This window comes from Anabrus simplex, chromosome 6, assembly GCF_040414725.1.
Source record: "Anabrus simplex isolate iqAnaSimp1 chromosome 6, ASM4041472v1, whole genome shotgun sequence".
Taxonomy (NCBI): domain Eukaryota; kingdom Metazoa; phylum Arthropoda; class Insecta; order Orthoptera; family Tettigoniidae; genus Anabrus; species Anabrus simplex.
Window position 1 is genome coordinate 92,112,878 of NC_090270.1, and position 14,689 is coordinate 92,127,566.

A 14,689-nucleotide genomic window follows, 5' to 3' on the forward strand; every position below is an offset into this window, starting at 1 on the left:
TGCGTTTAAAAGGAAATAACAATTAATAAAAATCGTAAGCATGGATATTAGGAAGGAATTCCGAGATTAGATCACCCTGTGATTTACAATGCCCATCAATGATATTGCAGCATTTATATCACTGATGTCAAAAAACAGTAATCACATTCTCTATTATCAAAATAAGTGATGTCTTAAGCCTGACAGCAGGTATTAGAGTTTTTGGGCAACTCTAAGGCAAAACATTTGCATCACTATTGGTACTAAAAATAATATTAAAACCTATCCATTCAAGTAAACATATCAACACTGAATTAAAAAGAGTTACTGATACAAATTACAACAATCTCATTCATTCCAGTTACATACTTGATTAATTACAAGTATCACAAAAATGGTGCATGTAACGTGTCTTGTGCATGCCCTACATAGAGTGGTTGAAGAGATCTGAGAGAACTACCCCGAGGTGAATAAATTCATTGCTAATGCTAAGAAGATCTTCAATTACTTTGACAGAAGTGATTTATCTGCAATAAAAAATGTACAAGAGTTGTTTTCATCCACCATGTCAAAAAACTTAGCCTACATATTTTCAAATTTCTTTGTGATATCAAAATCCATCCCTCACCTTGAAACCGTGGGCATGCAATTGTGTGATGCACTATGCACTGTGAAAGAAACTGAGAGTGAGTTATCGAAAGCTTTGGGTGGAGTAGCTTACAAGATCGGGGAAAAATTACAGTGTGCTAGAACAAAATCCTGGATATACAACATTGTGTAAAGTTGCCGACATTCTTTGTGGAAAAGAAGCAAAATTCAACAAAAATGAACTGGAACTTTCCACTAATGATTTCACTTTTTTCAAGTATGGCCCCGTTATGTCGTGTGATGTAGAAAGAATTTTCTCCACGTACAAGGCACTACTTGCTGACAACTGAAGATCCTTCGAGTATAAGCATCTGAAATTGCATGTCATTACCTAGAATAACTACTGAAAATGAAGGCTAAGGGAGGTGTGAAAATTACTTCATCTTCAGTATAACCCCGATTTTGCGTGACCTCGATTTAGCGTAAGAAATTTCCAGTCTCGAAAATTATTCCATAAGAGCAATGCAATTTTATATTTGATTTAACATTATTCACAATAGGGAAAAACCCACATTTAGCATTAAGGAAATGTTAAAATTCTCTAATATTTATTTCTGTTTGTTTGGTTACAGTGGGAAACTTACTGATTCATCCACTATTACAGGCAAATTCGGGCGTGTTAGTTTTTATCCACTATCAATATTGATACCCTCTACTCCATCAATTATTTTGAATGTGCTCGATCATCTTCCGTATTGATTCCTCGCTATGCGTGAGCAAGACGATCTTGAGCGAGACTGCACATAACTCACAGCTCTGACTGGTTAAACAAACATTGGGCTAACATGTTTTTGCAATAAATGCAATGACAGCAGTTGTTACCTCCTTAGAAATAAAGGCTGAAATAAACGATTGCTTAATTTTAATACTATGTACTGAAATAAAATAAGAACGTGATACTTCTCTTTCTCAAGATACAGCGATGTGCATAACTAATTTCAGAGATTACGTTATGTACTTTCAGATCTTGTTAAATTTCAGAAAGGCTGTTCCCATGTAAATTTATAGTGAAAATGTTATCATTATTCTACAGGGAGTTTGAAATATGTTTTCATAATACATGTGTGGTAAACCTAGGTTAGGTAATGCTGTTTGATGTAAGAAAATGGAAATGTTTGCCACAAGCCTTTGGAATGATGCTATTACAATTTTTAAGAATGAAAATGAATATGCGTATTCAGACTATTGGAATTAGAAAATATGTGCTAATGATTAAGCCGCTGCTTGGGAAACATCCGCAAAAATGTTTAAACAAATTGATTGCTGTTTCATACCGATTTTAATACATTTTTGTGTGAGTTTGGTTATCTTTCCCGACTGTTATGGAAAATCGTGTATAACGTTATAAGAACCTTAAACTGAAGCGGTTTTGCATTCAACTACAAAAATCTGTCAAAATGAGGTACAAACCGTAACTACAGTATAGTACAGTGTATATAGTAGATATCTCCTTGTTTTATTGCTGTCACTATGTAAATAATGTATGATGGTACAATTTATGTAAATACAGGCAAAGAGCTCTGGAAAAGGTGTGCTTTTTACGGAAACCTTGATTGAAGGTAAACCCTCATTTAAGGTTAAAAAATCAGGTCCCTGTAAAAACGTTAAATAGGGGTTCTACTGTATAACTAACTGTTCCTTTAATGTTTTATTTTTAGGTCATATTTTCAGGGTTTTAGGTCATATTTTGGCACTTTTCTGGGCATAAATGCAGGCATATTTTAAGTGTTTTTAGTTCATATAAATCCAAGACCTAATAATACGCTTATAATGAGAGAGAAGTATTGCGGGATGGGGGGTACTGTATAAGGACATGACTAATTTTCTAGTGTAATTAATTTCAACAAATTCTGAAGGTAATTATTTATCAAATTTTCCCATGATGAACAATTTTAATTAGACAATGAGTTTAACTTGATGATTTATGTTTGAAGATGACTAGTGCAGTAGAAGTTACAGGCAAAGGGGAATAAACAAACTTGTAAAAATTAATTATACTATATCATTTTGTAAGAATTAATATGTTGGTGATCCAATTGGTATGAGTAAAAACAAATAAAATAAAGAAAAATCACATCTTGTTTCATTATTATGTCTGTATTATATTACACTTTAATTAATATCAAGTGATTCATTGTCACTTCATTGTCAAAGGAAAAAATACAGGCAACAATTTGAGATTTTTATTAATACTATATTGTACACTAAAACAAACTCAAGGCAAGATATCAAGTGTTTTTATTCTCACCTGTTACAGTACATCTCATCTCTGCTGTTCCTCCAACAGGTACTTCAAAGAAATCATTTGGAAGATAGACACCTGTATCGCCAGGTCTGGTTGGACTTGGTGGTTCATATGTTGGTCTTGGGGGATACTCTGTAAAATGGATTATCATGAAATGTTAGTGTGACTAATGTATTATAGTGCTACTGTGAGAACAGGCCAATATATGTCTAAGATATCCAATATTCTTCAAGAGTAACTGGTATCCAGACTGACAGAAAAAGCGTACAGTAAAACCTCGTTAATTCAAAGACATTGGGACGCTAAAATCGGACTTCGAATTACGTGATTTTGAATTAACTGCCGCTAACTCAAAATTCAGATATGGCAATCCCTGCTGCATCACAAAATATTCCAAGATCCTTTGTAGCATGGAATCATCTTGATTTACAGTTAAACCTTTCAAATACCGTGGGGGAAAAAAAAAATCCGAAATGTATCCAACAAGGTGCATGTATTGAAATAATGCTCTTGGATAACGCCATACACTGTCAAACATAACCTCACACCCAGGAAAAATAAAACATGATTCAAAGACAAGGAGTATGGTAATCTACTGCATATGCATGATGCAATTTAAGTAAATAGGTTATAACCTAGTTGATTTATGTGCAGTATAAAGCACTTGCACAGGGGGGCCACCAAGACTGTCCAAATTGGAAACACCATGACACCAACAAAAAAACTTAAAAAACCCAGACATATACTGTATTTAACACAAGTATCAAGAATAATAAACAACTTTGTACAGTACCTGAAAAGTTCGCAAATGTTTAATGGTCCAGTAGATTTTTTTTTTTTTGGTCACACATTAGGCTTATTGCCTTTTAAAGAAAGAATGTATAAAAGGTTGCTTCATCTTTTTTTATATAAACGCTAGCTACGAACTGCTCCATATGGGCCATAGCCTTAACTGTAGCGTCATCAGCATCAATTGCACTTATCACAGAATCCAACACAGCTAGAGCGGCAAGTACATCATTTTTCGACGGAATAGTTGCCACCTGCACTGTATCTTCGTCGTGTTCAACATCAGCAATAGTTGCATCTCCCTCTGGCGTCATGTGATCACAACTGATCATCATGGCGGGATCCCGCTCTTCTGAAGTAGTCTCCGCATGGTCTATGGCGATGTATTTGGAGAAAACCATACCGACATTGGACTTTTGCCATAACTCCTCTCATCTTCATTGTCGTCGTCTTTTTCTTCTCCTTCTTCTGCTTCATTTAACAAACCAAAACCACACTTGACGAAGCAGTTCTTGATTGTCGAAGTAATAGCGTCCCAGGCAACTGTCACACTCTGCATTGCATCAATTGCATTCCACTTGCGTATTTCTCCCAACGGAATATTTCTAGCAACTTCACGGAGAAAGTAACGCACTAGTCGCTTTCTGTAGGCACGTATCACAGATGATATTATACCTCGATCTAGGGGCTGCAAGTAGCTTGTAGTGTTGGCCGGCAGAAAAAAAAAAGACGCATATGTTTTAAAATTAAATTATGTTTGTGTGCAGCACACTGATCCAACAACAGAAGTATGTTTCTGTCCTGGCATGCCATTTTGCGCTCAAGGCATACCAGCCACTCCTCAAAAATTTTGCCTGTCATTCAGGAATTTTTAGACAACTTGTATTTACATGGAAAGTGCCCGATGCCCTTAGAACATCGTGGTTTCTCGAACTTGTCTACGACGAGGGGAGGAAGTCTCTTGCTTCCGTCTGCATTGCAACACAGAAGGACTGTGACCCTATCCTTGTAAGATCTCCTGCCATGGCACTTCTCTCCTTTAAAACCATAAGTCAGTTTGAGCTCGGCATTAAAAAACAATGCAGTCTAATAGGCACTGAAGAATTTTTCGGTGCATACGAACTGATTATGTGAGCCACGCTTTCTCGCCAACTGTCTGCTTCGCTAGTATTCACTGATTTTGCTTCTCCGCACACTGCCTGCCACGTGATATTGTGCTGTTCCTTAAAATGCTGAAGCCACCCGTTTCAACACTGACACTCAAGCCCCATGTTTAGCGCCAGTTTAATCGCCTTCCCCTTAATAATCTTGCCATCAACAGGGATATTGTTCGCCCGAACATGCCGAAACCACTCGATCAATTGTACTTCCAAATCAGAATGCGCATTCGCTTTGCAGAATTTACACCCTGCATTTCTTGAGCTTCTATACTGTCATGATTTTTTAAAAATGTTGAAAGCATGGACACAGGAATTTCAAAGTCTTTAGCTATTTCAGTTTTCATTTTTTGTCCTTTGTCGGCTTCCCTTATAATTTTCACATTCTTGCTGAGTGTCTTGGAAGAATACTGACACTTAGTCATCTCGCAACACAAAAAAGGAACACACATGTCCTAAACTAAAATACCATAACAATAAACTAAAACACAGTATTAATAAGATATAACAACTTCAAGTTTATAACTGCACAATAAAACTTAAAGTAAAATGAGTAACTACAAAAATACGAAAGAACTATGATTTCACTAGAACTTGGCAACTCTGAAGCACGCTGTAGACACACCAAAATCAAAGTGAAAGTGCGGAAAGATACCCCTGCACGTTCCAGAAGACGTGTTCTATTGTAACGTGGAAATTTTTTTATTCAAATTACGCCGTAAAATATTATTTTTAACAAAATGAAGGACAATTTTGAATGAAAAGTCTGAACATCAATACTGGAACTGATGTTGTTCTTCAAATTACGAATTATCTGCATTTTGAATTAAACAATTTAAATAACATTCAAAACCGTACCTCACGTTTTCGGGAACGAGAGATTCTTCGAATTAGGCGGCATTTTGAATTAACCAATTTTGAATTATCGAGGTTCTACTGTATTTTAAAATCATTTTCTAGAAATTCTTCATTGCTTAGTAGGCAGGGTTCTCTTGCTCTATATAGACAAGTACCTGTATACAGTAATTCAACAAAATGTGCATCTATAATATAACCAAGACTGATTTTTTTCAAATCTCTGTATTCATGTAAAAAAAAAAAAACATTGTTTGAAACAGACTGTGTCCTTTAGCTCTGCTGTAATGATTTTAACATTCAAGTGGATTATTATTAATCATATGGCATACAATAAAACAACATTAATTACACAAGAATAACATGGATACAGATATATTAACACAATTCACAAATTAATGTCCAAGTTCTTTAGATACTCCACTGAGTCATAGCTATGTGAACAAAATCCCTGAGGTTGCTGGGGTAAGCTCTCAAAGAACATACATGTACAATGTGAGTGAGTCTGTCTCTCAGCACCACGATAACTTGCAGGAGATGCTAACTTCCTCCACTTGAATAGTGCACCAGCGCACACACCATAGACACTCTGAATTCCATTCAGCCTAGTCTACTTCCTTTTGGGTAGATTAAATCCAGGATCCTTCACTTTTACATATGGCATAACATGGAATAATTCTAAAGCAGAAGCTGAGTTCCAGTTCAGGGTCCACTGGTTCATAAGGTCGAAGTTCTCGTCTATTGGTCTCTGAGCTGTTCATAAGGGTGGATCCCTCGATTCAAGCCTACTAGTCTGTCGATTAGTGATATCAGTATGGATTGGTAGCTGTTGATATTACTGTATCCTTGGGTATTCTCTGTCCAGTGTGTTAAGTTTGTGAAGGTGTGGGGAGCAATATGACTGAAAACAGAAAGCCACCGAGTTGGTGTTGACTTTATAGCGCCTGAAATTATTATCAAGGTATTGTCAAGCTGTACATCAATTTTCTTTACATGTGGACTGTTTAACGATACTGAGACACAGTACTGAGCAGCAGAAAATACTAGACCAATGGCTGAGCAGCAAGGGGTATTGACACTTGATCTCCTTGTTGTTCTACAGAGCTTGTGGAGAACATGGTTCTGAGAGTTCAATTTTGTGGCACTATATGTCAGGTGTTACTGGAAGGTTACAGTTCTATCTAAAGTAACTCCCAGGTACTTTGGAAACCTGTTGTGGTTTAATATTTCTGTAATAAACTATGACAACTCTATTTGCTCTGTTTGTTAAGATGAAGATATGTATGTGGAGCAATTTATTAATGTGAGGTTCCTTGTAACACCTGGAAAATCTGCTACAGGAACTAGGAATTAAGAGAAAATTTTACCATCTGGTCCAGGAATAATATTACTCTCTGCAACTATAAGATACAGATGTTAAACTGCAACACCTGCAGCATTCTTTGCTTGAGAAGTATAGGAGCCTTCATCAGATTCTGAAATTCAAATTTTTGCACATACAGCACTCTGTTGATGGAAGTGTGTTGTGATAACTGTATCTCATACTGAACTTTTTAAGAAATTTATGAAGGGAGTAAAGAAATTGGAGATAGTTCACACCTCTGATATCATAGCACATAACAAATGCTAATATAGAAAACTGAAGAGATTGTCATTTGAATATTTGAACAATTGCTGAATTATCCAAAGTTGTTACAGAAATTTAAAGCAACAATAATTTTTTTCTGCTATCCAAATAATTGTTCAGAATGAATAGATACCTTCAGGTCAAACCACTAACCAAGTCTACCAAGATACAGTTTTGACAACCCGTCATGAATAACCTGAATGGTGGAAGAAAATCTAATGGATTTTTCATCTCGACAATGCACTGTCTGTCAAAATGTTTCTGGCAAAGCACAAGATACCTGTGCCAGAACACTCATCTTACTCGTGTGATACATGCAATGTTTCTCTTTGTGTTCACCAAAATTCCTGCAGAGGAATCTATCAGTAGTGTTCAAGTAACAGTCTCAGAGAACAAGGGTTGTAAATATGCTTTTTCTATTATTGCCTAGTAGTTTTGCTATGTTTATAAATATCATCATTGCACCTGCAAAAACCACTATGTGAAATATTTTAGCTTAGAACTTTGGCTGGTAAGGTTTTGTCATCTAAGGTTCAATACTGTACAAATATTGTCAAGGAATTATCGCTCTTCATAATATGTGTGCAGCGGGTCAGTATTTCTCCAAAAATGTTATTACATAGTGGTTTTCAGAGGTGCAATGACAATATGTAATACTTCATAACTCTTTATTCAGAGTCCACATTCCAAAAAACTTTGGATATCTATACTATTGAGCACAACTTGGGAGCAAAGGGTTAAAGGCAATATTTTTTTAGAAGTTTCTCAAAATTAACTGTACAGTATTTTTCCCTTTTCCACAAAATGATGGGCAAAATCTACATAAACAGCCATTATATAAAAAATTAGAAGAAATCCTTACCGTCTGGTCCAGGAATAACATTGCTCTCCTCAACTGTAAGATACAGACGTTCCTCTGCAACACCTGCAGCATTCTTTGCTTGACAAGTATAAGAGCCTTCATCAGATTTTGAAACTCGAATGATCTCGTACACAGCACTCTGTTGCCGCTCACTTGTTACCGGTTGAGTATCACTGTAAAAGCACAATATTTAGAGTGAAAAATCAAGCTGAGTAGAGGAAAGAAGGAGTTAGTGATAGTGACTAAGATAGAACCTGCAAACAAATAACAAGACTACCAATGAGATGAGAAAATTACCGTATTTACTCGTGTATTAGACCCCTCGCATATTAGACCGCCCCAACATAATTTGTCAGAGAAGAACAAAGATTCTACTTCAAAGCAGGTACAAGCCTTACTGTAGCTCTAATGGCATCACACAAATTTGTGAATAGTTTTGGTCGTACGACCCATGCAATGAAAACGTGCATCAAAGTCATGCGGTGCATCTGTGTTTTGTAGTTAAGAAATGTCCGTCTCCATAGCGTAGGCCTACTGCAGCTCCGATGACGTCGCACAAATAGGTGAATTGTTTCGTGTGTGACTCGGGCACTTCAAGCACGCATCAGTCATGCTATATGTCTGTGTTTTGTAGTTAAGAATGTCTGCCAGCATAAAGGTTAGCACAATTAGCTGACATTCTCGGGAGCCTCAATTCGGTTACCGGTACCGTACTGCCAGAGATTTACGAATGGCAGAAGGTTGATATGCGGTAAAATGGTACATGTAATTCACCTCCAATGGGGGCATGTCTACAATGAGCTGCACCACCTCAGGATGAGGAAATGAGTTTACTTTAGTTGAGAAATATTCACGGCTGTTGCTATTAATATAGCAGGCGAGAGGATTAAGGAAGACATTGCTGGATGATATCATCATAGTCATCATTGGTTTACAGTTCCAATTACTCTCATTTCTTCTCAGTCTCAGTAAGCTTGGTTCTGCTTCTCGACTTTATCAGAGGGGCAGACTTGGTGATCACTCCTCCTCCTTATGCTGCTAAGTAAGAGAACTGTCTAATAATCAAGAGGACATGTACTCCATAGCTTGTTCATTGTGAGCTTAGTAAGAACATGGATATATCCTGAACACGGAAGTTTCCCGTCTCTTTGCACAGGTGATAAAGGATGTTTTCAAAATAATGTTGAAGTTTGTGTTTACCCTTTTTATTAGCCTACTGCACTTTCAGAATAAGTAAGACTTTTCTCCCTGTATATTTCTTCTAAAATTATTAGTGTTATAAAGATGAGCGTTTTTCGGCAGAATAGTTCCACTGACCATTAACAGGACAGAATAGTAATAGTTCAGAAACATATTATATACGAATGCATTAATACCAAATTAGAATAAAAATCATATTACTCACTAAAAGGAAGAGCCAGGCCGATGCTTGGACCAGGTGATAACAGGCATGGGGTCTCCAGTTGCTCTACATTCCAGTCTGATCCTCTGTCCAACCATTGCAACAACGGGTGATGCAGGAGTGATAGTGATTGTTGGACGTGACTGGACATTTAATACAGCTACTATACTTTCGACTCCAGCAGGATTTTCTGCTCGACACATGTACTGGCCCTTGTCTGCTTCAGTTACCTGTGTGAACCTGACAAAAATAAATACAATATGAATTATTCATCAATTGAAACACTGGAAATGAATGAATAAATGATCCACATAGTTGAGGCTCTCAAAATACTGTACAAATGGTGTTAGTCCAAAAATTAAAAATTTGATAATTTGAGGTTAAATAGATAAAACAGAGGAAGAGTTTCTATACAGATATTAAATTAATCTATTATTTAATGGTTTAGTTACAGATGGCAGTACTTAATCAGAACACTGAAGCAGATTACCACTTTGAAGACAAGTGAAGCAAGTCCACTTCACCTGGCAATCTGTGATGTTTGCTTTGCAATTTCTTGTTTTGTTCAGTAATTCATGTTAAATTATTTTCATTTGTGTGATGAACTGAATAATAAGTTGAATCATAGTAAAAGGATGGTGAAGTGGTACCTAATGCAGCTGGCTTAAAATATGAAAAGGGAAACATGTTTTCTCTGAAGTATAAGTCCAGACTAAATTCTGAAGCAGGTTATTTTGAATTATATTCAGCAGACTGGTAAGGGAAGACCTGCACTCTCCCTCCCTAGGAGCTTGTCTATTGTGAGCAAATTCCAGCCCACTATCCTCTTCAACAATCTTTCAATAGAGTCAAATACCTGCCAGCCACAGCTTGTTGGAGTTGAAGCTAATCAAGAGGGTAATTATGTATCATTAACTTGATCTTATTTTTATGGAAATTATTTTAATTATTTACAATTAATGCTGATGGAGAAATGTTAAAAATATTTAACAATTGAAAGTCATATGCAAGCGATTATTTCAATGTTCACCAACCACATGGTCTTGTGAAATACTTCATCATTTTCAGCATACGTGTGATGCAAGTCAAAAGTTTATATTTCAATACAATATGTAATATTACAGCCATAAATTTTATTTCAGGTACCGTATTTATATTCCTATGCTATAAGTAAAATAATATTTTCTTTTGTTTATAAATAAATGCACTGGATAAAAAATTGTGTGTCTACTTTCTTTATTTGTTTCTAAAACAATGAATATCTCACCCACAATTGCTATGGACTTGCAGCACTTGTATTCTGAATGCCTCAACCTTTCATCATCAGTCAACAAGTCTGTTTTCTTACCAGTACCACTTACAGTTGAGTTTATCCATCTTCTAGGTATCCCCCCATCCCTCTCTCTCTCTCTCTCTCTCTCTCTCTCTCTCTCTCTCTCTGATCTTCTAGCCTCACATGAATTCTTCACCTTTGCAGACTCATGCACTGAAGTTCTTCTATTGTGTTTATTTCACACTTCACCTTCCTCCCTTCATTACAAATAACCTCCTGGCATTCTCCTCATCTATTCACATTGGCAAATTTCATACTACTTTCATGTTTTTTACCTTTAGTTTGACATCATTAGGAGTCAGTTGCTGAAGTTGAACAGACCCAAATGATAGGAACAGCACCAACAATATATTTTTATTTATCACTCAGATTAAAAATGCAGTGAAATCAGTAAAATTCTGTGTATTTTATTTTCTTACTAGCTGTTATCCATGGCTTTGCTCATGAGGATTTCATAATTTGATCAAATTAATTGTTCCACGGTACTGCACTATGACATTATCTGAAAATCCCTCAAGTGTAAAATTTATCCAAAAAATTGCATATCATTTACCCCAGAAACTCTTTGTAAACCACGTTTGTGGTATTGCCTTTTGAGGCTAAGATGACCAGGCTACTGGCAGAGCTAAATCTGGGACATGAGACATGGAACTCTACATGTGAGAAACAAATTCCAATTATCAATTTTCATGTCTGTTACATCTTAGTTTTTGAGGTATTAGTATCCTCATCAAGAGAATTCAACTCCTTCTTCACTTATTTTCACTCCCCACCTCAAGTCGATTTTCCAAAAATGAAAAATATGTGTTTCTTTATTTTTAAAGGAGATTCCAAATACCAATTTTCACGTCTGTAACATGTTAAGTTTATGAGATATATTTATTTAAAATATTATCTGACTCCTTGGCTGAATGATCAGCGTTGATGCCTTCGATTCAGAGGGTTCCAGTTTCAATTCCTGGCTGGGTCAGGGAATTTAATCACGTGTGATTAATTCTTCTGGCTCGGGGACAGGTTGTTTGTGTTTGTCCCAACACTCTCCTCTACATATTCACTCAACACACCACACTACCAACCACAACACGAACAAGCAATAGTGATTACTGAAGAAAGTATTGTTCCATCGCCAGTCTACAAACTACTGCAACATCTCTGTGCCGCTCTGTACTGTGATAATCTTTCCATCTCTAATCACTATTAAGGATAGCATCATTATAATCTATTTGTCATATTTATGTGTTGGTCCTCCCATACTGTTTTTATTGCCCACACGTGCTTTAGAAACTAACTGAACAGGTGCCCAATCAACATATCTCTCCTACAGGTTAAACTTCATCAAGTCTTATCTATTATTTAATTTAATTTCCGGGTTGAACCGTGTTGTACTTGTACGCATATCACGTACAGTTTTGCCGACGTTTCAAATACATTGCAGTATTCTTTGTCAAGGCGACTGAAATACCCCTACTCGATCCGAGGTAATCAGTCTCCCAGGCAGAAATTACACTACTAGAGTGGCCTTGATCTTGGCCTTTTATATCCTAGCCTTTAAGGCTGACGTAAGCCCTGGCTGTCTCGTGAGGCTTCTGGAAAGTATATGTCACAGCCAGGTAGTGGGGGCTTGCCCGTGCTGTTATGTAATGGGGTTGCGGCCCGTGTGTTTATGTTGTGGTCTGTATGTCTTAAACTATGAATGATAGGCATCCAAGAATTACTGATTTTGTATCCTTCTTCTAAATTTATGTTGTTCGGATGTTTCTTGATTTCGATAGCCTCGCGGATTTTCCTTTCCAGATTCCAAGGGATAGCTGCTAGGATCTTGGTCTTGTCAAATGATATTCCGTGCCTAGTTTCGTAGGAATGCTTGGCTACTGCTGAAATATCTGTGTTTTGGTTCTTGGTGTGACGGATATGTTCTTTTAGGCGGGTGGAGATCAGACGTTTTGTCTCACCTACATAACAAGCTCCGCAGCTACATTCAATGTGATATACTCCAGGGGCCTGTATAGCAGCTATCCCTTGGAATCTGGAAAGGAAAATCCGCGAGGCTATCAAAATCAAAAAACATCTGAACAACATAAATTTAGAAGAAGGATACAAAATCAGTAATTCTTGGATGCCTATCATTCATAGTTTAAGACATACAGACCACAACATAAACACACGGGCCGCAACCCCATTACATAACAGCACGGGCAAGCCCCCACTACCTGGCTGTGACATATACTTTCCAGAAGCCTCGCGAGACAGCCAGGGCTTACATCAGCCAGAAAGGTTAGGATATAAAAGGCCAAGATCAAGGCCACTCTAGTAGTGTAATTTCTGCCTGGGGGACTGATTACCTCGGATCGAGTAGGGGTATTTCAGTCGCCTTGACAAAGAATACTGCAATGTATTCGAAACGTCGGCAAAACTGTACGTGATATGCGTACAAGTACAACACGGTTCAACCCGGAAATTAAATTAAATAATTCTTCACACCATGGAAGCTTCACTTCTAAGATAAGTCTTATCTATTTTATTCATAATCTCTTTATTCACAATCCAATCTATCCATTTCACCTTCAAAATTGTTCTATAACATCCATTTCAAAGGCTTTAATTTTGTGTTCTGCACCAGATATTGCCCATGATTTAACTTTCAAATAAAGCCTCATTCAATAGAAATATTTTCAGAAATGTATTTTAATAAGTTTATTACATATGAAAAGAAAAATCTTTAGAAAAATTATGAGCAAATTTATATTTTATGTCCTCTTTACTGAAAAAGCAGATCTAAAAATAATATGTAATTTACTCATTGGAGTCATGGTTAATGAATAAAAAGCCTCCTCTCTCACCAGCTGAACCATTCATGTCAACCCATCTTTTTGGTACATGCCCTCGTGATATCCCCCCATGAATGTTCCAATTGCAATTTACTTTCACATTGCACTGATGCAAATAGGTCTTATGGTGATGATTGGCCAGGAAAGGGCTAGGAGCGGGAAGGAATCACCCGTGGCTTTGACTAAAAATAGGCCCCAGCATTTGTGTGGTGTAAAAATGGTAACCCATGGAAAATCATTTTCAGAGCTGATGACAGTTCGGTTGAACCCACTACCTCCCAAACACAAGCTGACAGCTACGCCATGAAGTTTCCCTTGGACAATTAGTTTTTCCAGGTTTTCACCTTTCCTCAGCATAATGTGACCAAAGAACTGTAGATTTCTCAGGTAAACAATGTTGGGGAGACAGCTTTTTACACTGAGCAAATGTCTGTGCGGTTGGGTCATGTAGCTATAAGCTTGCATTTATGAGAAAGTGGGTTCGAACTCCACTGTTCGCAACCCCAAAGATGATTTTCTGTGGTTTCCCATTTTTCACACCAGGCAAATTACCTTAATTCAGGCCACGGTCGCTTCCTCCTAGCCCTCTCCTATCCCATTGTTGCCATAAGACCTATCTGTGTTTGTGCAATGTTAGAAAACAAAACAGGTTTTAGCTCGCCTGGCTGTTCATGGTATTCTCAGTATCCTGCGGCAGAACCACATTTCAAACATGCTGTTGCATTTTGTGCCCACAGCTTTATGGTCAATGTATCACATCCATAAAGGAATAGAGAGAATATGAGTGACTGGGCTAGTCTATTTCTTGTGTTGATTGTAATTGCTCTATTCTGCCATGTGTTTGCATGACTATGCATCCTAGTACAAGGTGCCTCTTGATTTCATTTTAACAGTTGCCAGTGTTGTCTACAACTGAACCCAGATAAGTGAACTGGTGAACACTCTGGAGATGTTTTATATTCTC

General features: G+C 37.1%; 1 protein-coding gene across 10 annotated transcripts in view; it reads right to left on the reverse strand.

The window, feature by feature from the left end:
• The window catches only part of trol (terribly reduced optic lobes), a 918,151-nt gene that overhangs the window by 131,056 nt on the left and 772,406 nt on the right, over positions 1–14,689 (reverse strand). For all 10 annotated transcript variants that reach the window (XM_067149795.2, XM_067149796.2, XM_067149794.2 and 7 more), the window contains 3 exons: positions 9,568–9,804; positions 8,163–8,335; positions 2,876–3,004 (listed from right to left, as the gene is read on the reverse strand). In XM_067149795.2, coding sequence (XP_067005896.2) covers positions 2,876–3,004; positions 8,163–8,335; positions 9,568–9,804 — 539 coding nt within the window. The remainder of the gene's footprint in view (positions 1–2,875; positions 3,005–8,162; positions 8,336–9,567; positions 9,805–14,689) is intronic.